The sequence below is a fragment of the Mus pahari genome, chromosome 18 (genome assembly GCF_900095145.1).
Source record: "Mus pahari chromosome 18, PAHARI_EIJ_v1.1, whole genome shotgun sequence".
Taxonomy (NCBI): domain Eukaryota; kingdom Metazoa; phylum Chordata; class Mammalia; order Rodentia; family Muridae; genus Mus; species Mus pahari.
The window spans coordinates 18,533,303-18,560,639 of record NC_034607.1 but is presented as its reverse complement, the minus strand read 5'-3'; the positions used below and the strand labels follow the sequence as shown (position 1 = coordinate 18,560,639).

Here is a 27,337-nt window from a genome sequence, read left to right as displayed (position 1 = left end):
CTACCCAGAAGTCACCTCCTCCAGATGACAACCTTTGGAGTCATCCAAATCAGATGACTTTTGTCTTTTGGGGAACTGGATTCAGATGCTTCTAGAGTACTAGGCAGTGATGGCTGGGAGAGGATTTCCCCAGCACCTGGGATAAATTAAGGTGCATACCCTCTAGGACTTCTCTTATCATATTATCGTGTCTCTAGCTGCATAGCCAGAGCACTCCTTCCTACTCCTATGGGTACCATAAGTTTTGGGATCCAGTCTCTAAGGGTCTTACTGGGCATGGGTACAACCCAAACCTCAAAAATGCTTCAGGGAGTCCACCAGTTAGGTCACAGCCTACAGTCACTTAAAAGTCTATTCCTGTTGGTTGGGAGTACACTTAGATATTCTGTACCTAGATGTAGTATCAGGCATTTAGATCAAAGTACTTTTAAAGGCAAAACCCTATCCTGTATCTCATTTGGCAGTTATAGGTGGATATTTTGTGCAAGCAAGCAGTTTGGCAGAAGCTATAATACACAATAAAGTGGAGGGGAAAGTTTTGCTCAAGTAGGTAGTTTAACAGAAGCCCAGATAAATAAGCTTGGGCATCTTGACCTTAGTTTTCTAAAATCATTTAAGTAATTTTCCACAGGTTTCTCCATCAAAGAGATCAAATTGTAGTTAAATCTGAAATGGACTCAGCAAGAATACAAGGTAGAGGAAACTCTGTACTATCTTCCACTTTTATAGTAGGAAAAGCCTGTATTGAGGCCGCCTAATGAAACTCCTTATTCAGATATATTTTTCTTGCTTTCTGTTTTCTGTAAGATCAGTTCTAGAAGTGTTTAACAAGTGCCTTGCCATAGAATTTTAAAATCCTAGGAAAGTTAGCACATGGTCCAGTTGCATGAATGCAAACTTTTTAGAGCTAAGATGAAAGGATGGACTATCCAGAGACTACCCCATCCNGGGATCCATCCCATCATCAGCCACCAAACCCAGATACTAATGCACATGCCAGCAAGATTNTGCTNAAGGGACCCTNATATAGCAGCCTCTTNTGAGGCTATGCCAGTGCCTGGCAAACACAGAAGTGGATGCTCACAGTCAGCTATTGGATGGAACACAGGACCTCCAATGGAGGAGCTAGAGAAAGTACCCAAGGAGCTGAAGGGGGCTGCAGCCCTATAGGTGGAACAACAATATGAACTAACCCGTACCCCCTGAGCTCATGTCTCTAGCTGCATATGTAGCAGAAGATGGCCTAATCGGCCATCACTGAGAAGAGAGGCCCCTTGGTCTTACAAACTTTATATGACCCAGCACAGGGGAATACCAGGGACAAGAAGTGGGTAGGGGAGCAGAGGAGGGGAGAGGGTATAGGGAACTTTCTGGATAGCATTTGAAATGTAAATAAGAAAAATATCTAATAAAAAAAAGAAAATGCATTTATTAATTAGGGCATACGTATCATTTTTCTAGATACCTTCTAATTTTTTAGTTTGTATAAAATCAATAACTAATTACTTTGGTATCTGTTATTGTGTGTAGTAATAGTTAAATTTGATAATTAGTTTGTCATAGATTTTAAAATATAATAATTTTATTTCTGGTTATTATCAGGTTTAACAGTCATTTCTGTTAATTATTATGCATTATAAAATGGTAAATGCAAGTAATAGGTTTCAAATTTTATAAGCTATTTTAAAGTAGCAATTCTTTAATAGAAAATACATTTTACAAATGATATATACTTTCTGATTCATTACTTCTTGGAATTTTGAATTGAGTATGAATGTTCCATTGAATTTGATTTATAGTGATAGATGTTTTGTAATACTAATGATATGTTTGAAAACATTTATCTTGGAATTTTTTGTATTAACTTTGAAACTTTAGATTCAAAATACTTTTAATATAATTCTTAGTTGAATGAATGTATTCAATTATCAACTAAAAAACATGAATGAGATTACCTTTGTTAATAAATGGCAGTTCATACCCTGCAAATAGTGTCTATTTGAATTTTTTAGATACAACAAAAAAGATATTAACTCCCTAAAGTGTTTCAGTTAATGGATGTCTTTTCATTTTTATTACATTTTGCACACCCATTATTAATGCTGTCTTAAGGAACAAAAAAAACAAACCAAAAAAACCCAACTTTTCTTAAGACAAAAAAGTGATTGTCTTCCAAAGTTTTAACAAAATCGTTACTTGTATTTTTTTTTTTAAAGATTGTAGTTATAGATTGTCACTTGATGAATCAGTCTTGTCTAAACAGGGAGACCTCATAGTGAAATTTCAAGTGTCTGATTATTGACCTTAATATTATTGTCTATGTTTAAATAAATATTTTCTAATATTCTTTGACAACGACAGCATGCTTACTTTTTAGAAAGCTCTTCTCTAAGTCTGTTTTCATATGATCTCTCCTGCCTATTCAGATTTTATTATTATATAAATATAATAACTACAATGAACTAAATTACAACATTTCTAGGCTGCAACTCTCTCTGGAAATAGGACATGTATATAATAGAAGTTTTCTGGGGTCATGGCAGATAGCCTGTAGAGTTGGTATAGCTCAATACTAAGTTCTATTCCTACTAAAATAAGACCATAACTGAATATCTTTTGTTAATTATTAGTAAAATAAATTTTTCCTATAGTGAGACATAGTTATGTTCAGGACTGTAAAGGCTTATCATTTTGGAGAATTTTGTGGATCATTGAAGATATCTAGGAAATGTTTTAGAGCCTCAGTATGACCTTTCTGTTAATCACTCTCCAAGCTGCATTCACATTTCTCACAGTCTATAGAAATCTATTGGTCAGGACTCATCATGAAGTCCTGTGTCATGTGTCCTAAGTTTGTTCAGAGTACAATTCATAGAAGGGAACTTTTCAAGTGATAGGCTGTCGACCCACCAATTCAGCAAGTTCTTTCTACAACTATTCATTCCATCCACCTCCACGGGAAACCCAGCAACACCTTCTGGTATTTTCCTTTCATAATTTTCTGAAATCTTTTTTTCCTTTCTTCTTTTTCACTTTGTGATGAGCATGTTTGAGCGTGGATGGTGTATCTATGTTTAAATGGGTCAGTTCCTAGAAGGTGTTTCCCTGGGTTGGTTCCTGGAAGCAAGAGATCTACACCAAATGGCCTCTTCTATTTTTTCACCTTAATTTTTGAGACAGTATTGCTTCATTGATCCTGGTGCTTGTTAGTGAGTAAGGAGGACCAGGATCTCTGTCATTTGAATTGGAGTTGCAGACATGATAGCCGTATTAGGCTTTCTATAATATTCTGCGATCTGACCTCAGGTGTTTATGTGTATTTGAGGAAAGGGTTGTGCCCACTGCACCATTTCATTCTCTGCTATTTAAAATATGTGATACAAAGGGTTTGTCATAGCACACACCTTTAATCCCAGCACTCCGATGGCAGAGGCAGGTGGATCTCTGATCTCTGGGACTGCTAGTCTACAGAACCAGGACAGCCAGGGCTACACAGAGAAATCCTGTTTCAAACAACAACAGACAACAACAACAACAACAACAACAACAACAACAAAAACCAGGACAAACCAAAGAGCAAATGTGGTACTGAAGGTAACATGAAAATTTCCTGAAACTTTTCTCAGTATACTGATGGCAGATATAACCTCTATTCTCTGAGACAAGTTGATCTGATTTAGGAGGTTGCCCAAAAAATATTTTCTTTCCAAAAGAGTTTTTATTGTTTAAAAATGACAATTTTAACATAGAGAAATTAATCAGACCATTATTTGATGTTTAAAATGTTTAAAATTCAAGATAATAAAGAAGATTTCAAACTCATAATATTCATGAATTTCTTATATTTACATAATGGTCAGTCCTCATATTTTTGCATAAATCTCCAGTCTATGGAGGCTGGTAGTAGTTTTAATTTTGAAATGGAGGCAGTATTCTTAGCAGCTCCAATACAGATAAATGAAATTCTCTTCTCACAGTTTGCTTTAAAATACTGTGTATCAGCACATGACTACACTTTAACCATAATATAAATAGTGTGTATCAGCACATGACTACACTTTAGCTATAATATTTTTAGTCATGCTTTCTGAGGATATTAATGAAAACATTTCGTTGTCTTTTCTAATCTTAGTTTGAATCAAAGCCTCTCCCCTATGCACTAGTGAAAGCCTAAAAAGTAAAGAGCGCTTCGCTGACAGGCCTTTCTTGAGTGTGCAGTGTTTCTCAGTAGTCACCCTTAGCCTGATGTCATACTTTCAGATGCAGTGCTTTCAAATGTAAGCTAAAGGCACATTTGAGGAACTAGTCTTATCTGTAGTGGTTGTCTATTTTAACCTAGTTTAAATTTTTTTATTCTTTTGGAAGCAGATAGATGTTTGTGTATAAAAAATTCCTATAGAAACTTATTGTAAATCTTCACTTAGCATGATTTTAACAGTTCATGAATCAAACAAATAAATATCATTATCTCAACATTAGTATAGTTAAAGCAAAAAGAATATCTTGAGATTACTCATCCTATTTTGAAATTTAAGTTACAGTTATATGATTATTGTCATAATAACTTAGATACATATTTGTTAGAAATTATTACTTGAGCCGGGCGTAGTGGCGCACGCCTTTAATCCCAGCACTCGGGAGGCAGAGGCAGGTGGATTTCTGAGTTAGAGACCAGCCTGGTCTACAAAGTGAGTTCCAGGACAGCCAGGGCTACACAGAGAAACCCTGTCTCGAAAAAAACAAAACAAAACAAAACAAAACAAAAAAACAACAACAAAAAAGAAATTATTACTTGAAAATACTGGGGATTTGTATGGTCATTCAAGCTAACACAAATTGAGGATATTTTTTTCTTCAAATGAGCACATTACTTTGTTTTTAATCCCCCCCTTATTGAAAATCGAATCTTTTCTCACATAATATCTCCTGATTATGGTTTCCCTCCTCCTCCTCTTCCTAGTTCCTCCCTAACTCCCCCTCTGGATCTACTTCTTTCCTGTCTCTCAAAAAGAAAGATAGGCTTCTCTGTGATGATAATGAAATGTGATAAAACATAAAACAAAAACTATTATATTGGAGTTGTTGAAAACAAACAGGGAACAGAGTTGAAGGAGAGAGCACAAGCATCAGAGCCCCACTCGTTCACACACTCAGGAATCACATAGGAACCCTGAGCCGGGAGTCATCATGTGTACGCACCGGACCCGATGCAGAAGCTGGGAGGCTCTGTGCATGCCGCCTCGGTCTCTAGTCTCTGCGAGTTCATGGGAGCTTCCATCATGTTGATTTAGAGAGCCTTGTTTCTCGGTGTCCTGCATCTCCTCTGGCTCTTAAACTCTTTTTACCTTCTCTTCTGAGGGATCTCCTGAGCACTGAGTGGAGAGATTTCATTGAGAGTCTACGGGGCTGAGTGTTCCAAGGTCTCTCCCTCTCTGTGCCACCATTTTCTCTTACAGGAAGGACTCCATTGGAAACGAGAGTTTGTGACTGGGTTGGTATTTACGTCTGTCCTTTGGCAGTGTGCAGAGAGCCTTCCTGTATCAAAGGCCTATAAAGTCGGGGTGAAAGTACGGTGTGGACACACCAGATCAGTTTCTGCTTGTTCAATGAGGAGAACCTCCTTGTGTTTGTGTTGTCTTCAGCAATGTAGCCTTGCTGTCAGTTTGTGCAGATCAACCACCTATTCCCTTGAAGACAGCCTGAGTTGTTTGGGGATTTCCATGGGACCCCTTTGGCCAACAATGCAGTTAGATGTAATTCAGTCCCAGTACTGATAACTTCATTTAGTGACAATAGATGAGCCAAACTATTTTGTGTTCTCATTTTACAAAGTTGCTTACCAAGTAATAATAATAGTAAAAAAACAATAATATGTAAATTTCACACATTTGTAGCTCCAAGAATTGGAGTTGCAGTTAAAGATATAAATGATAGTATGTTGTAAATTATCGTAGAACATTGAATGTTATACTGTATATTTGTGTATAATTTATATACATATTGAAATTATATAAGCTGAGTTAAAATAGCCATGTCCCTTTTTATACTGTTTTCAAATACCTTTAAAATCAAAATTATATTCCAAAAATTGTCTTATGTTGTTAAATTACTTTTCAAACAAAAGGAAATTTAGTATTCTAGAACACAGTGAGTATTTGTGTTATATTAACACGTAAAGCCTTTTTGTGTGCGTGCATGCAGGGTGTGTGTGTGTGTTTCTATCTGTCTATGTGAGTGAAAATCAGTCTGTACAGTCTTGTTTCACTTATTGTTGGTTGTTTGACAGCTTGATTCCCAAATTACGAGGACAGCTAAAAAGATATTAAACTCTCTTGCACCCTCTGTTGTTATTTTGGAGGAACACTACACTTCCCTTCCAAGATTATATTGTCATTACACTTACTTCCTTCCCTTTAAAATTAATGCTTACTTTACTACATTTAAAAGCAAATTAGCATTAGTAATAGAGTAACATTTGCTAGTAGTTTTTATTTGGTGTTTTCTTATCTTTAGGTGCACTCTTAGCACGTCACAGTTTAAATGAAGGATGAGTTTCTGTTGTCTGTCTGGCTTCTGCTGGTTATCAGTGGTAATCGCCTCCAAATGTCTCACATTAATAGATTCATACAGGACATAGCATACTTTATGTACAGTTTTCTAGAAGTACAAACCCCGGCGTGTGCACACGCGCGCATGTGTGTGTGTGTGTGTGTAAACCTTTCAACAGTCGTTTACTCCAAAATAATTTAAAACATCTATACTAAAATAGAGAACTTGTTACTGTAAGGAGTAGATTTTGTCATAAACATTTGCTATAAATAATTTCAACTGTAGGCTTGAAAGGACAAAGCTGTTTTTCCCACTTCAAAACTTTATTGACTTTTCCCTGTGTAACAAATTCTGAAAATTTTCACAGATCTTGCCAGTGAAACAATTCCACTCCTTATGTGGTATGTTTTTGAGAAGGAAAATCTGCTTTTTGTTTCCTTATTACAATCTTTTGCACCTTGGAAATTACAGTTAATGTGGCATTTTCTCAGGTGACAATTACAAACTATGGAAAATATACAAAATGTTTGCAACATCTTATAATAAAATATGGCTATTGAGAAAAGTGCTAGACATGGTGTTGTGGTGATTAAACCTAGCAGAGGAAGGAGCCTCATCTGCATAGCCAGTTCTAGGCCATCTGAGCTCTACTGTGAGATACTCAAAAATAAAACAACAAACAAAGCAAATAAAATCCCCACAACTTTTCTTATTTGAATGATTTTTAAGTATTTGTTCTTGGGAAATTTAGCAGAAATGAACAAGAGTTATGTAGGTGATAATTCTCTCAATAATTGCATTCTTCAGTTTTAAAGATGAGAAAGAATCTGACTTTCAGTTTATACCAGTAATGCTTGCTTTGTACTGGTTGTGGAATGACACACACGAAGTGTCTGCAAGCTGTTAAAGAGCATGGAGTACAGGAAAATTATGTTTAGTGACTGAGATACTATATCTTTTATCATTTCGGATTACAATAATCCTATTAATTTTAATTGAAATAAGATATTTATGTGTAATCTCACCCTTGTTGTAAAAGAATTAGATTATACACAACTATAATAATCATAAACGTTTACCTTTTATTTTTTAAATAATTTGTCATCCTTTTTAAAAAAAAATCCAGTTATTAGTGAGTGCAGACCCTGTGTGTTCTTTTGTGACTGAGTTATCTCACTCAGGATGATATTTTCTAGATCCATCCATTTGCCTGTGAATTTCATGAAGTCATTGTTTTTAATAGCTGAGTAGTNCTCCATTGTGTAAATGTATCACATTTTCTGTATCCATTCCTCTGTTGAGGGACATCTGGGTTCTTTTCAGCTTCTGGATACTATAAATAAGGCTGCTATGAACATAGTGGAGCATGTAAAAAGTCTTTAATTTATTTCTTTATTTCTTCCTTGACCAAGTTATCATTGAATAGAGCGTTGTTCAGCTTCCATGTGTATGTGAACTTTCTGTTGTTTTTGTTGTTATCTTCAGGGTGTCTCCCTTTGTGGGTTCCTTATTGTTTCTATTTCCATTTTTAGATCCTGGATGGTTTTGTTCAATACCTTCACCTGCTGGTTGTGTTTTCCTGTAATACTTTAAGGGATTTTTGAGTTTCCTCTTTAAGGGCTTTTAGCTGTTTATCTGTGTTCTCCTGTATTTCTTTAAGGGAGTTATTTAAAACCTTCTTAAAGTTCTCTGTCATTATCATGAGATGTGATTTTAAATCAGAGTCTTGCTTTTCTGGTGTATTGGGTTATCCTTAGCTTGCTGTGGTGGGAGAACTGGATTCTGCTGATGCAAACTAACCTTAGTTTCTGTTGCTTATGTTCTTGCCCTTGACTCTTACCATTTGGTTATCTGTGGTGTTAGCTGGTCTTGCTGTTTCTGTCTGTGTTTTTGTCATTCTTTTTGATTGAAATATGTTTTATGTTTAAAAGAAGTAGTCAGAACACCTTGGAAAGATATTTTGAAGAAAGTATCCTATTAAAAGTTTCATCAAGTTAAGTAAGTATCTTCCTTAACATTTGAGTGTGCTGTTCAGAAATATACAGGTCCTAAGAATAATTAGCATCCTTATGTGAAACAAGACAAGGCTGCCACAAAAATTGCATCTCAGTTTTCAGGAGCTATTTAATGAGTGGCATAATTATGGAAATAAAGTACCTTAGTATTGTCTACAAAAATTTAAATCTCATTTTTAAACTGAAATCTTACAATTACTATTTGCTATAACCAGGTCTATTGTTATAATCTCAGGAAAACTGATATATCACTAAATTATTAAGTTGTTAAATGTAAAATGATGTTGAAAGTTACATTGCAGGGATTAGAACTATAAAAATTAATTTTATTCTGTTCCTAATTTGCTTTGAGAAAGAAATAATATATTTAATCACATACTACTTCATGAGCACAGTATTTTAAAATATGTGTTTAATGAAGTAAACTACCAAAATTCTAAGTATAAGATGTTTTTAACTGGGATCTTGCTAACCTTTAAAATAGTTTATAATTTTATTTTCTTCTTTAATATTGATTCTGATACATACATATATACATACACACATATTCTAAATATGATTTCACAAATATTCTTGTTTTTATATGCAAACAATTTTATTACAGAAAACACATGTCTTTTGTTGAAATTTGTCTCCAAACTTTGTATTGCTTAGTTTTAACCATTCAAATATAACATCAACAGTTAAAAACATGTTTTGGAAGAAATGTTAAGGTATACTGGAAGGTTCCTTAAAAATGTATTCTTGCTCACCACCTCCCTGTGTGTTCCCTTTTGCCTATCTGCTTTTGAGACAGCTGGATAGTGGCACAGCTTTTAGCTTTGCTCTCCACTTCTACCCCTTTGACTATACTGCTGCTTAGAAAGGAGATCTGCTTTGTAACAAGAGTGCCTTTGTTCATAAATATCAGCATGTAATTAAATGGCTTATAAGTTCCCGTGTTTCCGTGATCCTTAAAAGAAATTTAACAAAAGTTATCATACTTTACTTTGCCTGTTAGCAATTACTTTGGCAGTCTCCTACCCAAATTAAGAGTTTTGATATTGGTTTGTATGTTGACCTACACATGAGTTTTTAACCTAAAAGCTCTGAGTACAAAAGATAATTGGGAAGATAGGAAAGGGCAGGATATATATCTATTGTTTTCAAACTCTTTACTGTGAGACTCCGTAGAGCTGTCACATAGTACTTTTTAATGGAAATACTCAATTTTGCAATTTCTGTTATTTTATTGTTTCTATTTTTGTCTCTAGGAGATTCAAGTCAAAATGGAAGAGGAACCAATTCTACCTTAGACACCGAAGGGACATTCAATTCATATATGTAAGTGAAAATTACATACATGCGCAGTTTTTGTTAAAAGTTATGTTTGCAACATAGCACACAAGACACATACTTTTATGGAATTCTGGCCATATAATAGCAGGAACTAATAATGATACCTTTAAAATATTTCATATATAAAGAACTTTGTGGTACATGACAGTCTGCAAGGTTAAGAAATAACAGAAACATAGTCTTCTAAGTTCTTACATGCATATTTTATCTTTTTGTCTTGTTAATTTTCTAATGTTTATTAATTTTCTACTTTATTACATCAAAACCAAAGAAAAAGAAAGATTATTTCCAGTAATATTTGAAAATTTGTATAATGGAACTAATGGAACGGATTTTCCTTGTAGGAAAACCCTTGCAAATTCAGTACTAGTATATTTAAGCATTATAAGTGGTCATTAGATAAATGAAAAAATGATTTAATTTATATATTATTCTAATGAGTAATTATTTAGTTCTAATGATGTGTCCCAATGCTTTGGAACATGCACATGCACTGTACACTTGACAACACATTTGCATACTGAGTGAGCTTCCCTAGAAAGATACCAAATTTACTCAGTGATCTTTTAATGTCTTTATTTATGGACCTACTTCATTTAATTCATTGGAAGTGTGTCATTTATCTCTTCAGGTAACAGGGACTCTGTTAGCAAGGGTCCTGTATACAAGAAGCACTGGTAGGAATGTCGTGAATAATACTGTGTTACAATCTGCTTATATTTGACCTTCTTATGTCATGGTAGTTGGGGTTTGTATAAGTTATCCATTTGTCAGTTGTCACTGTCAGTTGTAACAGACTTCTGTTCCCATAGTGTTATAGAGGGATGCTGTCACTGCTGTGAAGCTTGTACATTGCCACCGTGTTTTCATAGTACCCATATTACCTTTATATGTTGCATTCTCCAGATCCTCCTTTTAGTCTTAAAGTATAATGTATAGCTTGAAATACAGCATATTAAATAATAGATAAAATTGCTAATTGGGCATGCCATTGCTGATCAAAATAAATAATGGAGTTGAGTATAAAAGAAAGCCATATGTTACACTTAGCATAGAACTGCGGAATATTCATACATGTAAAATCTATGGTTATGATACAATTTTTTTTAAAGTAAAATTTAATGAAGCAAATGGAAAAAAAGATATTGCAAAGGAAAGCCATTTCTTTATCTGTGTACATCTTATTGATAAATGTTACAATTACATTCATATTTTAACTCATTATGATAAAAAGGATGTTTTAATTTAAAGATAGTTATTTTATGCTGTCCCTGGCTTGTTCAGAGTTTAAAATATCTCATTGGTAATTTTGTTTTGAAAAGGAGCTATTGTTACAATTTATTGCCCAGTGGGTACTTGTGTTAACTAAATATTTTTAGTTAATGCCCATCATTGTTATAATATTAAGACATTAATTTATTATAATTTAAAAGAGCAAGGTAAAAAGATCAACTGGTATAGTTTATGAAAGTAGGTTTTTGATAGTTGGCAAGGCAATGCTGCTATTAAATGGTATTATAGTATTTAAGGTGTTAAATTAGGATTTCTTTTTACCCTGAAGGCAATAGCTCTTATAATGTAATTAACTTATTTTTGAATTTGACATTTAGGTTAAATGTAAAATTCATTGAAACTCAGCTCTAGGGTATATTTTCATATTGACTTTAACTGACTAAAACCAGAAATTCATGCAGATTCTCACTACAGGAGTAGCAGAATCTGAATTAAAATTTACTTTTGAAAATGTGAACTCTTTTTGTTATCATTATAGCTCTTTTAAACTAATGTGAAATAGTTTACCAGAAGAATGTATATCTTTTATGTATAAGTTTTCCCTATCTAAACTGCCTCAGATAACTTTTTTGTTCTTATTATATTGTGTATGTGTGTGTTTTTGAGAGACTTGGCTGGTGTGCAATTCATTATGTAGAGCAGGCTGGCCCTGAGCTCATAGAGACCCCCCAACCTCCACCTCTTTAGTGCTGGTGTTAAAGGCATGTAACACCACACTTGACTATAAATCTGTATAGTTAAGACAATTGATCCTTTCAGCCTACCACGAGCATTCTCATGCTGGTTTCTCGGATAGGTACAGCTGTAGAATGGCTCGGCAGTGTTTAACACGTCTCTTTCCCACTAGTATTTAAAGGACTGAGAGAAAGAGTATGAATGAAATCTTGTAGACAATGGCAGCGTGAAGCCAAGGAATTGTTACTTAAGGTCACCATGTCAGCTGCTAACATCCTTGCCTTGTTTCATCAGTAGGCTCTGCCCCCCTCTATCATCTCTCTTGCACTGGGCACCTTAATCTTGGGAGTGTTTGTCTTTTTACTCAAGGCTTGCACACCCCAGACAGCACAATAAGCTAAGCTGCATCTCCAGCCCACATTTTACTTTTTGTTGGAGACAAGGTCCTAATACGTTACCTAAGCTGACCTCGAACACTGATGCTCCTACATCAGACTCTCATGGAGCTGAAATGCCAGGCCTGTCACAACAGTACTGCTTCCAATCTCCCTTTTTGATATTGTATTATTGTAAAAATAATTTGCAAGTTTCAAGGGTCCATTGTTTGTAGGGCTTGTTACTTTAAAAAAAATCTCAATACTGTATATTGGCTGAAATACTGATTGCAAACACCTTGATGACTTTGAGCGGTTCTCCTGTGTGCACACTTTGAAGTGTGGGGAATGTAGTTGACATGAGAAGTGTCAAGTGGTTCCTCTTGTGTTCCAACAGTGTCACTGTCAGCTCTGTCGTCATCAAGCTTTGGGTATTGGTTGTATAATGGAATATAACTTCTATTTTGTTGTTGTTGTTGTTGTCTTATGTGAGGCTGGGTCTTTCAATGTTGTCCTGGATGTGTTTGAACTTTCTCTGTGGATCAGGCTGACCTTGAACACTCAGTGAACCACCTGCCTGTATCTCCCTAGTGCTGGAATGAAAGCCTTTTTCTATCATTTCCAGTTTAAAAGAAATCTTGCAGCCCAGTCTCTGAAACAGTGTTTCCCATCACCTCTATGCAACTAATTCTACAAATGTTGAAGATGAGGGCAAGCTGTTGTTGCACTGTCAATGTCACAAATTAATACCTGGAAGTAGAACAAGTAAGTTTTGACATTTAAAGGTCAGGGACACTGAGTATAGGCTTTGTGTGCCTGATGCTTATCTCGATGCTTTAAAAAATAGTCAAGTTTTATTTGGCATTTTATCTTTATGTAGTCTTCCTTCAGTGATTCAAGTAGATTATAGTTATAATTAGCTCCTAAAACACCAATAAGATTATTATGCAATGTCTTATTTTAGAAATTTTAGTTAAAATGTGATTATAAATCTCCTAACCATTTAAAATCGAAAATTTCTAAAATTTGAAAAGGCATTATTGATATAATAGATCATATTTTATTTTTTAAAGACCAATGTTAATATCTTCTGTCAGATATTGATCTTTATTTTCTTATGTAACCATTAAAAGAGAATCTTGCAGAATATGGGAGAAGATAGTTTCTCTAAGTTCTGAGAAGATCCCTAACAGGCTGTGTAGCATGAGGTCACATTGTAAAAGAGATATTCTGTCTCTACCCAACACCTCTTCTCAAGGGCAGCCAAAGGACATCGCCATTGCCAGCACATAGGAATTCAGACTATTACATTAATCTGTTTAGCTGTAGTACCAGCTGCTTGTGTGATTTTAATTATCTGATTAGATGATATAAGTGACCTATGAAATAAATAGGAGGTGAACATTTAAAAACTATTACTATGTCTCTACATATCTTTTTAAAGAACTAAAATAGTGGTTTTCTACAAAAGTTCAAAGGATCTCATGTATATACATATATTCTGTTTAGTTGATGTAGGACTTTGCTTAGACTTTTAAGGTAAAATTCCAATATAGAAAATTGTCCTCAATTATCTGTAAGGCATAGGTTGGGTTTACTTAGCCACAAATCGATGGTAAATTTGGCTTACTACCCAATGTGTTTAAAGAGAACTCAGAACAGTTAGATTTCGCTTGGAAATTGAAAATATTTCAAAGTTTTCATTCATCATTTTGTATTTTATAAGTGGCATAGGATAGAATGTTGCCATTGTAATTTGTTTTAAAATAATCATGTATGTTATCTTTGATTCTCATTTTTCATAGTTCATGTATACAGTGGTAAATCATCAAATTTATTATTTTTTTCTATTTACTCCCATCTGACCCCATTTATGAATGTGGTTTCTTAAGCTGTGCCATTCAGGAAAGTGTATTACTGGTATTTTTTCTGTGTTCTTGACAACTGAATAATTTCCTAGTAATTTTCAAGTACAGCATTGCAGACTTTAGTAGACACATGCAGTTTTCAAAACCAATTGATATTCAGTCACAGGTTATAGCCACCAAACAGAAGATTGCAGTGATTGAGTTAGAAGTCCTAATTTTAAAAGATTAAATAGGTGAAAGTTACTTGGATGAGAAGGAAACTACGAAATACTTCTGTGTGCCTTTTAGAAGGGTTAATAGATTCTTCACGTGGGTCAGGGAGGTGGCTTATTGGTTACGTTACATGAAGACATAAGGAAAACCCTCTGAAAATAGAATTGAGCAATTGGAATTGAACAAGCCAAGGCATAGCAGTGCTATCTGTGAAGATCAGCGCTAAAGCCATTTATGTTCATGCTAACATAACAATGTCCATGCTAACATAACAATGTCCATGCTAACATAACAATGTCCATGCTAACATAACAATGTCCATGCTAACATAACAATGCATGGCTATGAAGATCAAAACCTATTTATACTCATGCTAAGGAAAATTAATTTAGAAAGTGGAATGGATAACTATGTAAACAAACTGTTAACACAGAGACAAAAAAACTGTTTTGCCAGTACATACAACATCCAGACAAAAATTACACTTGGATCTTAGGATTATTTTGGTAATATCAACATTTTTCTGTTGAGTGAAGAAGTGGTTGCTATGATTTACATTTTACCATGCTGGACACCTTGAATGTCACCCTGTCTATGTGTATCTTTGAGAATGTGTAACTTCATGCCAGGCATAGTTGCATACATCTTTAATTCCAGGAATTGGAATACAGAGGCAGGAGGATCTCTCTGAGTTCATGGGACAAGCTGGTCTACACAGCGAGGTTCAGGATAGCTAGGGTTACTTAGAGTGAGACCTTGTCTCAAAAACAAACCAAAACATATTGTAATTTTTCTTTATAAGTATACTATTTGCACATTTCTTTCCTGAAAATCCTCAACATATGTTCCAAAATTTTAACCTTGTTTGTTTACCAACTATGCCCCAGAATTGTAAATTGGGATGCTCACATGGCAAAGCACTTACCATTCTTCTGAAGTTATAAAGCTTCCAAAGTGTGAAGTGTTTCTAGTGTATTACCACATCCAGGGCACTTCATCTCTAAGTGAGTGATTCTCACTGTTCTTCACCAAGAGATGTTTTGGTTTTCACAGGCCATATGTAATTGTTTTCCAAAGAACACTAATGTAAACTAATTTAAATGCACCATTTACTTCATATTAAATTTATTTTATCAAATGGTCCATTAGCTTCATTTTAAAATTTATTTTCTTGGATCTTCTTATATTTGTTGTTGATTTTTGTTTTATTTGGGCTTATGGCACAGATCGTTTAAGCATTGAACGTCTTGGTAACTAGTAAGCAACATAGTCATCTGTGGAGCTTCTCTCTCCTAACATTACTGTCTGTGAGAGAGCCAGGGAAGGCGGTGGTGGAGTGACAGTAGGGCAGGTGATGCAGTGGATCCGAGGGAAGGAGGGCACATCTCTGTTTCAGTTCTAAGCAGTCACAGTTTTCATTTAGGATGATTATATACCCTGTCGTAGCATCACTTACACAGATTTTTAACCACGGGTATTATTTAGGTTTTGATGATTGTTTTCTTCCTTCTGGTGTTTTCTGTTAGTTTGTGTCATGTGTGTTGTTGTCATGATACTCCTTGAGCCTTAATAGTTGGCTGCTTTTAAAACCAAATGTCTGTATGAGTGGTATCCTTAAAACACTCTAAGGTTAATACAGGAACCATGAGCTACATGATGATATTTAAGTTAACTTAAAACAAAATATATAGTTATTTAGTTGTACTAATCAGATTTTAGCTGCTTGGTTGATATATGTAATTATCATGGTGGAAAGTGAGATACAAAACTTACCTTTTACCTCACTGACTCTTTTAGATACTGCTCACCTAGAAGTTCTCAAGTAGATTGTAGTTGTCATCTCTTCCTTCCTTCTCTTCTTCCTCCTCTTCATCTTATGGAGTTTATTTTAGTCTGTGTTTTATTGCTATAAAGTGACACCATAACTGTGGCAACTCTTATAATTGGGGATTGCCTACAATTCGAAAGGTTAAAAGTCCATTATCATGATGAAGAGCATGATTACATACAGGCTGACTGACATGTTAATGGAGAAGTTGCTAAGAGTTCTACATCTAAATCTGTAGACATCTGGAAAAGAAAGCCACTCAGCCTGGCTTGATCCCACATGATGTCAAAGCCCACCACCAATGAAATATTTCCTCCAACAGGGCTACACCTCCTAGTCCTTTAAAATAGGACCACCATTCCTTGATGGCTAAGCATTCAAATCTATGAGCTTATGAGGGTCATTCTTATATAAACCATCACACAAGGTTGTTCTGTGTAGCCCTATCTGTCCTGGAACTCTCTGTCAATGAGGTTGACCTTGACCTCATGGAGACCCACCCTGTCACTGCCCACTGAGTGTAGGGATTAAAGGCATGTACCACTCCTCCTCGTTGCTGTTCTCTTGAATACAAACTGAAGTGGAAACTTGAGGGTTCTTTGGAAAGGTCAATGGATGGTGTTTTGCTGGTGCAAATGTGAAGGAATTAACTGAAGCAGACACAGGTAAAGAGATGTTCTGCTAAAGCAAGCATGCAGTAGATAGGACACGTGATAAAGGATTCATTGATATCAACACACATGTATTGGTCTGCCTTACATTATGGAGTTGAGCTGCATTTATAGGGATTTCATAGAAAGAAATGCAGCAAAATACTTCTGATGGAGTGTCTCAGATTCCTACAGCTCCTGCAGGCTGATTGTCAGAGTGATGTCCACTAAGCCAGGTGCATGTGCTAAGGCAAGACACTTACAGAGGCAAGACCCATGGTGGACACCTGATGTTTGAGGGGTATGAATAGGACCTGACAGACAGGGAGAGGGGCTGAGCTTGACTTGCTTATAGAGCTAGCTGTGCAATGCTTGTGGGTCTTGAGTCTTCACCCATCTTCACTTGTCTGAGAGTTTTTGGCACTACCTAGCCAAGAACTTCTCCTGGCTAGGTCGTGCCACCACTGCTGATTCTTGATTGTGAGTGGATTGAGCTGCTGCTGCTGCTGCTGTAAACTTGAAAGTTGAACTGCCAATTTCCAGACAACACAGATGGGAATGGCTCCAAAGAACCTTTCTAAGCAGGTCTACTTTCCCTATATCCTCTTTTCCATTGCCTCTGGTGGGCTGTAGGTTATAAGGGGGATTGAAAAAAATTGAAGTTACAACAGATACCTCAGTCATCCATTGGTTGCTACTATGTGTTAACCTAGAAACCATCCTAGTCCTCAGAAACATCTTAAGACATAGAATTGGCTTTTAAATGGGACATTCGATTTTGCTAAATAAACATCCATGTCAAAATTCATGGAAAATAGTTTATTTCTGATACTACAGCTATTCCGTATTTCTTATATAGTGTATGGTACACCAATTAGTCTTCCTTCCTTCTTCTTAATCTCTGTCATTCCTTTCCTCCCTCTCATTTTTAAATATTTTAATATTGCACAGAGAAGAGCCTCCATGTTTAGATTTCATTTATCATATTTTAAATTTCGACCCATTATTACTTCAACTAGAACATGAATATGAAACTTTTTTTGTAAAATTAGAAAGCTTTTAATGCAACTTTTCTTGATTCTTCTTCTAAAAATTTTATTAAATGAGATTACCAGTGTTAATATGACCTTGTATTTAGGATCCCATAAAGAAAATGGTAACCTTTCCACAAATCTACCTCTACAACAGATAATAGATGGAAAATGCCTACACAAGGAGGGAAAAACTAACCTCAGAAAGAACAAGAAAGTAATCTTATTTCAACAAACCCAAAAGAAGATAACCACATAATCATAAAACTAACATCAACAATCACAGGGAGCAACAATCATTATTCCTTAACAACTCTTAACAACAATGGACTCAATTCTCCAAGTAAAAGACATAGACTAACAGACTGGATACATAAACAGGACCCAGCATTATGCTCCATACAGAAAATGCACCTCAGTAACAAAGACAGAAACTGCCTCAGAGTAAAGGACTGGAAAGCAATTTTCCAAGCAAATGGTTCTAAGAAACAAGCTGGAGTAGCCATTCTAATATCGGATAAAATCAACTTTTAACGAAAAGTCATCAAAGGAAAAATCTACCAAGAAGAACTCTCAATTCTTAACATCTGTGCTCCAAATGCAAGTGTACCTACATTCATAAAAGAAACTTTACTAAAGCTAAAAGCACACATTGCATCTGACACAATAATTGTGGGGGATTTCAACACCCCAGTCTCATCAATGAACAGATAGGGAAACACAGACTAAACAGAGACACAGTGAAACTAACAGGAGGTTTGGACCAAATGGACTTAAAAGATATCTATAAAACATGTCATCCTAAATCAAAAGAATATACCTTCTTCTCAGCACCTCATGGTACCCTTTCCAAAGTTGACTATATAATCAGTCACAAAACAGGCCTCAACAAATATAAGAAGATTGAAATAATCCCATGCCTCCATGCTCTTGGTAACAGTAATGCACTGTCCCTCCAGTAATGCTCTATGTCACCATTCTCTAGGTAGTAGGAATATACTCTGCCTCCATGCTCTAAATAGTAACAATGTGCTACGTCTCCATGCTCTAGAATTGGTAATAATATCCTGTTATTCCACTTTCTAGGTAGTGTTCCTCCTCTTATTTTTTCCTTACTTTGTGATTCCAAAACCAAGAGGTCACGTTTTTCTCACCTAAAGTAAATTTATTCAAAGATTAATAGTCATGTTTTAGTCATTAATGCCACCCATGTGCAAGGATTTTCACCTGGTCCCTTCTTCCTCAGAAGACCAGTACTACGGCACCTGCCTCAGTAGGAGAAACTCAGTGAGAGAAGCAAATACACCCAAGTGGAATAGATGGCAGGAAATAGTCAAATTCAACTAAAATCAATCAAGTAAAAACAAAATAACTATATAAAGAATCAACAAAATCGGGAGCTGGTTCTTTGAGAAAATCAGCAATGTAGATAAACCCTTAACCAGACTAACCAAAGGACACAGAGACAGTACCCAGATTAACAAAATCAGAAAAGGGAGAAATAACAACAAAAACCAAGGAAATCCAAAAAATCATAAGATGCTACTCCAAACGCCTATACTCAACAAAACTAGAAAATCTGGATGAAATGGACAATTTTCTAGACATATACCAGGAAAGAAAGTTAAATCAGGATCAGATAAATGATTTAAACAGTCCCATGTACCCCAAAGAAATAAAAACAGTCATTAATAGTCTCCCAACCAAAAAATGCCCAGGACCAAATGGGTTTAGTGCAGATTTTATCAGACCTTCAAAGAAGACCTAATACCAATATTCCTCAAACTATTCCACACAGTAGAAAGATGAGGAACTCTGCCCAACTCATTCTTTGAAGCCACAATTACTCTGATACCTAAACCACACAAAGACCCAACAAAGAAAGAGAACTTCAGACCAATTTTCCTTATTAATATTGATGTAAAGATACTCAATAAAATTCTCACAAACCAAATCAAGAACACATCAAAACAATCATCCATCATGATCAAGTAGGCTTCATTCCAGGGATGCAGGGATGGTTTAATATACAGAAATCCATCAATATAATCCATTATATAAACATACTCAAAGACAAAAACCACATGATCATCTCATTGGATGCTGAGAAAGCATTTGACAAAATTCAACACCTCTTCATGATAAAAGTGTTGGAAAGATCAGGAATTCAAGTCTCATACCTAAACATAGTAAAAGCAATCTACAGCAAACCAGTAGCCAACATCAAAGTAAATGGAGAGAAACTTCAAGCAATCTCACTTTAATCAGAGACTAGACAAGGCTGCCCACTCTCATCCTACCTGTTCAATATAGTACTTGAATTCCTAGCCATAGTGATTAGACAACAGAAGGAGATAAGAAGGATACAAATTGGAAAGGAAATAGAAAAAAAAAATCACTATTTGCAGATGATATGATAGCATATATAACTGACCCCAAAAATTCCACCAGAGAACTCCTAAACCTGATAAACAACAACTTTACCAAAGTGGCTAGATTTAAAACTAACAAATTAGGAGCCTTCCTCTACTCAAAGGATAAACAGGTTGAGAAAGGAATTAGGAAAATGACACCCTTCACAATAGTCACACATAGTATAAAATACCTTGGTGTGACTAACCAAGCAAGTGAAGGATCTGTATGTCGAAGACCTCAAGTCTTTAAATAAAGAAATCGTAGAAGATCTCAGCAAATGAAAAGATCTCCCATGCTCATGGATTGGCAGGAATAGTATAGTACAAATGGCCATCCTGCCAGAAGCAATGTACAGATTCAGTGCGAACCTCATCAGATTTGAACACAGTTCTTCATAGAATTAGAGCAATTTTCAAATTCATCTGGAATAACAAAAAAACTAGGATAGCAAAAACTATTCTAAACAATGGAATAACTGGAGGAATCACCATCCCTGACCTCAAGCTGAACTAAAGAGCAATTGTGATAAAAAACTACATGGCATTAGTTCAATGGCAGGCAGGTAAATCAACAGAACAGAATTGAAGACCCAGAAATGAACCCATACACCTATGGTCACTTGATCTTTGACAAAGGAGCTAAAAACCATCCAGTGGAAAAAGAAAGCATTTTCAACTTATGGTGATGGTTCAACTGGTAATTAGTATGTAGAAGAATGCAAATCAACCCAATCTTAGCTCCTTGTACAAAGCTCAAGTCCAAGTGGATCAAAGTCTTCCACATAAAACCAAATACACTAAAACTATAGAAAAGAAAGTAGGGAAGAGCCACGAGGACCTGGCATAGGCGAAAATTTCCTGAACAGAACACCAATAGCTTATGCTCTAAGATCAAGAACTGACAAATGGGACCTCTTAAAATTGTAAAGCTTCTGTGAGGCAAAGGACACTGTCAATAGGACAAAAAGGACAACAACAGATTGGGAAAAGATCTTTACCTATCCTACATCCGAAAGAGGGCTAATATCCAATAATATACAAAGAACTCAAAAAGTTAACTCCAGGGAACCAAATAACGCTATTAAAAATGGGGTACAGAGCTAAGCAAAGAATTCTCAACTGAGGAATACTGAATGGCTGAGAAGCACCTAAAAAAATGTTCAACATCCTTAGATATCAGAGAAATGAAAATCAAAACAACCCTGAGATTCTACCTCACACCAGTTAGAATGGCTAAGATTAAAATCTCAGGTGACAGCAGATGCTGGTAAGGATGTGGTGAAAGAGGAACACACATACACGCACACACACACACACACACACACACACACACACACACACCATTGCTGGTGGGATTGCAAGATGGTACAACCACTCTGTAAACCACTCTGGCGGTTCCTCAGAAAATTGGACGTAGTACTACCTGACGACCCAGCAATACGACTCGTGGGCATATACCCAGAAGATGCTCCAACATGTAATAAGGACACATGCTCTTCTATGTTCATAGCAGCCTTATTTGTGATAACCAGAAGCTGGAAAGACCCCAGATGTCCCTCAACAGAGGAATGGATTCAGAAAATGTGGTACATTTACACAACGGAGTACTACTCAGCTATTAAAAACAATGAATTTAAAAACAACAACAACAAACATAACAGCCAGGTGTGGTGGTGGTACACATCTTTAATCCCAGCGCTTGGGAGGCAGAGGCAGGTGAATTTCTGAGTTCGAGGCCAGCCTGGTCTACAGAGTGAGTTCCAGGACAGCCAGGGCTACACAGAGAAACCCTGTCTCAGGAAAAAACAAAAACAAAAACAAAAACAAACAATGAATTTATGAAAGTCTTAGGTAAATGCATGGAACTAGAAAATATCATCCTGAGTGAGGTATCCCAATCACAAAAGAAATGGTATGCACTCATTGATAAGTGTATATTAGCACAGAAGTTTGGAATACACAAGATACAGTTCACAGACCACATGAAGCTTAAGAAGAAGGAAGACCAAAGTGTGGATATTTCAGTTCTTCTTAGAAATGGGAACAAAATACCCATAGGAGGAGATACAGAGATGAAGTGTGGAGCAGAGTCTGAAGGAAAGACCATCCAGAGATGACCCCACCTGGGGATCCGTCCCACATACTGTCACCAAACCCAGACACTATTGAGGATGCCAACAAGCACTTGCTGACAAGAGCCTGATATAGCTGTCCCCTGAGGGGCTCTATCAGTGTCTGATAAATACCGAGCTGTATGCTCTCAGCCATCCCTTGGACTGAACACAGGCCTCCCAAGGGATGAACTAGAGAAAGGACCCAAGGAGCTGAAGGGGTTTGCAACCCCATAGGAGGAACAATATGAACCAACCAGTACCACCAGAGCTCCCAGGGACTAACTAAACCACCAACCAAAGAGTACACATGGAGGGAACCAAAGCTCCAGCTGCATATGTAGCAAGAGGATGGCCTTTTGGGTCATCAGTGGGAGGACAGGCCCTTGGTCCTGTGAAAGCTCTATGCCCCTCTGTAGGAGAATGCCAGTGCCGGGAAGCAGTTTTTGGGTGGGTTGGTGAGCAAGGGGAGGGGGCAGAGGATATGGGGGGTTTTGGAAGGGAAACAAGGAAAGGGGTCAACATTTGAAATGTAAAAAGGAAAATAATCTCATAAAAAATGAAAAAGAAAAAATAATTTACATATTTTATCTTTTTCAAGTATATTATGGCTATAAGTCTTTAACTGTAATTAAACTCACTCCTTTATATTCTACAGAACATAAAATTAAGCTAAAGATTTGCAGTATTTGTTCATTCCAAACCTGAATTAGAACTTTTTGATATATTTTAGCATGTGTCCATGTATGAACTACTCCTCACCTTTGTCTCAGTGGCAATTCACTGCGTAACGACATAGTTTACCTAGATGTTTAAAGAAATTACTTTAAGCTTGTGGGTAATTGTACATTCCATTTTCTGTGTATGTATATATGTATGAACGATATACTCTGATGTTTCATTACAGAGGGGAGAGAGGCTTGAAATGAGAGTAACTTCTGAAAAATTCCTGATAAGAGGAAGCAAGAAGCCAGTAGAGTTACTAATTGCCTTTTAGAGACTCGGAGTTCCCTCATTACCTGTGATTTAAGCTAAAAACGAGGTAATTATAGATAACATGAGTGCCTGTCTGGTTGATGTTGGCACCTGCAGGCCTAGCATTGCCGCTTGCCATGTCTGGTGCCACGGTTTACAGTCGGGTGCTGACATACTTCATTTATACTTGCCATGTTTCTCTTGATTCTCAGTTAGATGGCTTCTGTGCTCAATGACTAGTATTTTCGAAATCAGTCCTTTAAATGGTATCACATACAATACTGGAACTATGATATACTCCTTTAGCTCTTAGAATTCCTTATTATATTTTTACATAAACTAGAAACAGACTTAAAATTTTCTCTTTTCCCTTTATTCGCCTTTAAAATATTGTCATAAAAGATATGACATGTTTTAAATCTCATCTTGTACATTAGAAGTATTAACTTGTGCAAACATCCCACCCTGCTCATAGGTGGTCTTTGTTCTTACCTTTGATTCCGTCCTTTCTATTGGTCACAAGGTTGTCCTAATCAACTACATGACCATCTCGGATCTCCAGTCCCATTACTTTCTGGTCACAGAAGCTGGAGAACCTTACTTCACTTTCTTTCTTTTCACTTATGGTGGTAGAACCCTTTTCTTCCCCACTGAACAGTTCCTTTATCATTAGATACCAAAATAACTTGCGTGTCCAAGTGATAGAGATTTCCGATGTCATATATTCCTTCCCCGTCCTGTGGTTGTGTGAGTTTTGTTCTCCCCACTCTTTTTTGCTGTGTTGTATGCTGTTTGAGGTTTTAAATCATTCCTGTGGGATACTGTTCACCTCCAGATATCAGAAACTTGGCGAGAAAGAAATCATCATACAAATGAGACACTCTGTCTATAGAATATAGACATATTCTGTAGTTTATGATAATTTAGATCACTGATTAAACTTCTCTAAATTTAGCATATAATTATGCATCACTTTAGTTATAAAATTATTAAACAATAGATTTTGAAGGCACCAATTAGAAACTCCAACAGCATGTGTAATCCTGTACACATTCAAGCAAGAAGTCATTTGCAACAAGTGCCTGGCTGAGAGAGAAAATGAGTTTTCTTTAGTGGAGTGACACTTGGTATATTAACCATACCCCTGGACAGGCCTCAGGCTTAATAGTAGTTGACCAGCACAAAGCTGACTTCATGGTTTTACCATTTGGTTTTTTCTCTTTGTGTGTTCAGTGTGTGTGTGTGTGTGTGTGTGTGTGTGTGTGTGTGTGTGTGTGTATGTATCTGTCTGTCTGCCTGCCTGTCATCTTTGTGTATGTCTGTGTCTGTGCATACACTTTAGGACTTTGGTTTTGGTTTAGGCTTTGACTTTTTTAAAGGAGAAAAAATATGAAATGGGATGAGAAGAGAAGGTGTATAGGCAAGGAATTGAAGAAGGGGAAAGAATATGACCAAAATATATGTGAAAAAAATATATTTTGTTACATGAAAAATTTAAGAAGTTTTACATCAATTGTTTCTGAATATTAGGAAACATCAAACTATATAATTGAAAATAGATATCTTTGTAATCACTCTCTGTATTCATTTATTGAGTATTCAGAGTAATTTCATAGGATTGGCTGTTGTGACACAAACTTTTAAACTCAGTACTCATGCGGTAGAGGCAAGTGGATCTCTGTAAGTTTAAGGCCTGTCTGATTCAGGCTGGCCAGGGCTACACAAATATTCTGTTAAAACAAACAAAATGATTTCCATGTCAAAAATATAAATCAAGAAAAACAAGCCATTGCAGGTTTACTATGGAGCTAAGTCTTATTAAAGGAAATTCATCAATTGCTGAAAACAACAGCAACCCTTCTGGTTTGTTGGTTTGGGTTTTTTAAGGAACAATTGCTCAATTGCTACAGAACTGGCCAGTTTTTTTCACTCACAGTAATCTCTTTGAGAAGTACCTGGGTAATTTCAAGTTCTTCACACCACTTTATCATATGAATTCCAAGGCCTGCACTGCTAATCCATTATCAGCATCTACTGGCTGATTGTTTTCAGGGATCTGGTGCCTGCAATGGTAGAATCCTTGCCACTTGGTGGCACTAATGCTTTTTTTAAAGGAGTGATTAAAGTCTAGATCTCTACACCCAAACTCGGAACATCATAGAAAAAAGGACCTAAAGATTGTAAGAGCCACAGGGCCAGGATGTCGGCTGAAAGTTTGTGTCTTCTATACACAACATGGAAACTATACCTATGAACTTTCAATGATACAGTTGCCTGTATAACACACAAACTGTGACACCATTAGTTGCTAAGCCATGCAGGATGAAGGATATCACTCACAGAAAACCCCACTCCTAGGTGAAGAGCTACAATGACTGTCAAGGGATGGAAAATATGTCTTCCCTAGGGATGAGCCCATCTAACTGTTTATCCAGTACCGAGTGGTAACCCTTATAAACATTCACTTGAGCAATAATAACTAAAGGGACTTAGTAAGATGTACTTCTATATTAGTTTATGTGTTTGTAAAATAGTAATATTAATGAAAAAGAAACCCATTAATTTCAGTTATTTGGGGACATGTGGGAAGAAGTGGAGGAAACACAAGGAGTGGGGAAATTATGTTAATAGATTATTCATGAAATCTTTTAAAAGGTAAAAAAATAAAGAATTCTTAAACATTTAGATATACCAGACCATTCTTCACTGCTTATAGTCATAACACATCTTCCTCATTCTTACTATTAAGAGCTTGTTTTCTACCCTTACATTGAATATTAATTCACGTCTGAGGAGAAGAAAAGATTGTGGTCTTTTTCCTGCTTAATAGACAGAGCTCATTTCCCTTGTGTCTGGATTGCACTGTGTCTTTTAGTTTATTTGTTTTAGAGGGGCACTTTTCCTAATTTACATGGATTTTTTTTTTTATTTCTCTTATGAGCAGTTTTATTTTTCTAACTATTTGTTACCTTCTTTGAAAAGGAGTTAAAGACACATATCCAAAGAGACTGGTTCCTATAGGGGCTAAAAGTATTTGGCCTAAAATATTACAATTAGCATTTTAGCATTTGGTGGGATCATTGTCAGGTTTTGGTAGCTCAGATTACCTGCTACCCTTATGTGTACTTTCGTGCACATATATTTGTTGATCTAAAATATAGTATAAAATATAATTTTCCTGACTACTTTTCCTTTAGTTTTGCTAAACAACAACAACAAAAAACCTCTACCAGCAGGTCTTTGGTATTTCTTATTATTATTTTATCTTAAATTCAAAATCAGTTTTGTCACTCATGTATGCTCATTAAACAAAAAACATATTTTAGTTTGGCTTTTTGGTAGTCTGTTTAACTTTAGATAGATCTATTCTTGTTACAAAACTTCAGTAGCTATAATTTTAATTATTTGTATTTGGAGTTTTAATTATAATAAAGCCATTTTTCTACCCAAGAACTTTGTTAAGCTTATCATCATTATTTTAAAAATCCATACATTCACTCCTCTAGCTTCACACCTCAATGTAGTTCTACAAATTCTAAGCTCTTAGTAAATACTTCAAAAATATTACTTTATTTTATAGTTTATTGGTCAAATACTATTCCATAGAAGAGACAGTATCTTAAAGTCTTCGTGGGCCTTTTTGTTAGAGCTTTCATCAATTTGAAATGGTACACCTTAATTAGAACTATACATATGAATAAGCTTAGATGATTGTAAATTTCAGTGATGTTTCTAATTCATTTGCCTCAGTCTCCTTTTCTCTGTACCAGCCTGCAGTCAAGGTACAGGATCTTACTCATGGTAACTAATAATTGTGTTCCATTATTTAAGAAGCACATAACTTGACCTTAAAAGCCTACTTAACTTGACCTTAAAAGTCTGCTGTCGGCACTGCCGGGGAGAGAGCGGACTGGTGAGGAGGGACCCGTGTCTGGTCCCGGTCGTCCTGCGCCTTTCCTGCCCAAGGAGGGGTGTTCGCCTGGCAGCAGTCCCCAGGCTGATC

The 27,337-nt window shown here is 36.0% G+C and overlaps 1 protein-coding gene across 3 annotated transcripts in view; it reads left to right on the top strand.

The window, feature by feature from the left end:
• Nucleotides 1–27,337, top strand: part of Tbc1d5 (TBC1 domain family member 5) — a 429,267-nt gene that overhangs the window by 176,983 nt on the left and 224,947 nt on the right. For all 3 annotated transcript variants that reach the window (XM_021217926.2, XM_021217924.2, XM_029531230.1), the window contains one exon: nucleotides 9,818–9,887. In XM_021217926.2, coding sequence (XP_021073585.1) covers nucleotides 9,818–9,887 — 70 coding nt within the window. The remainder of the gene's footprint in view (nucleotides 1–9,817; nucleotides 9,888–27,337) is intronic.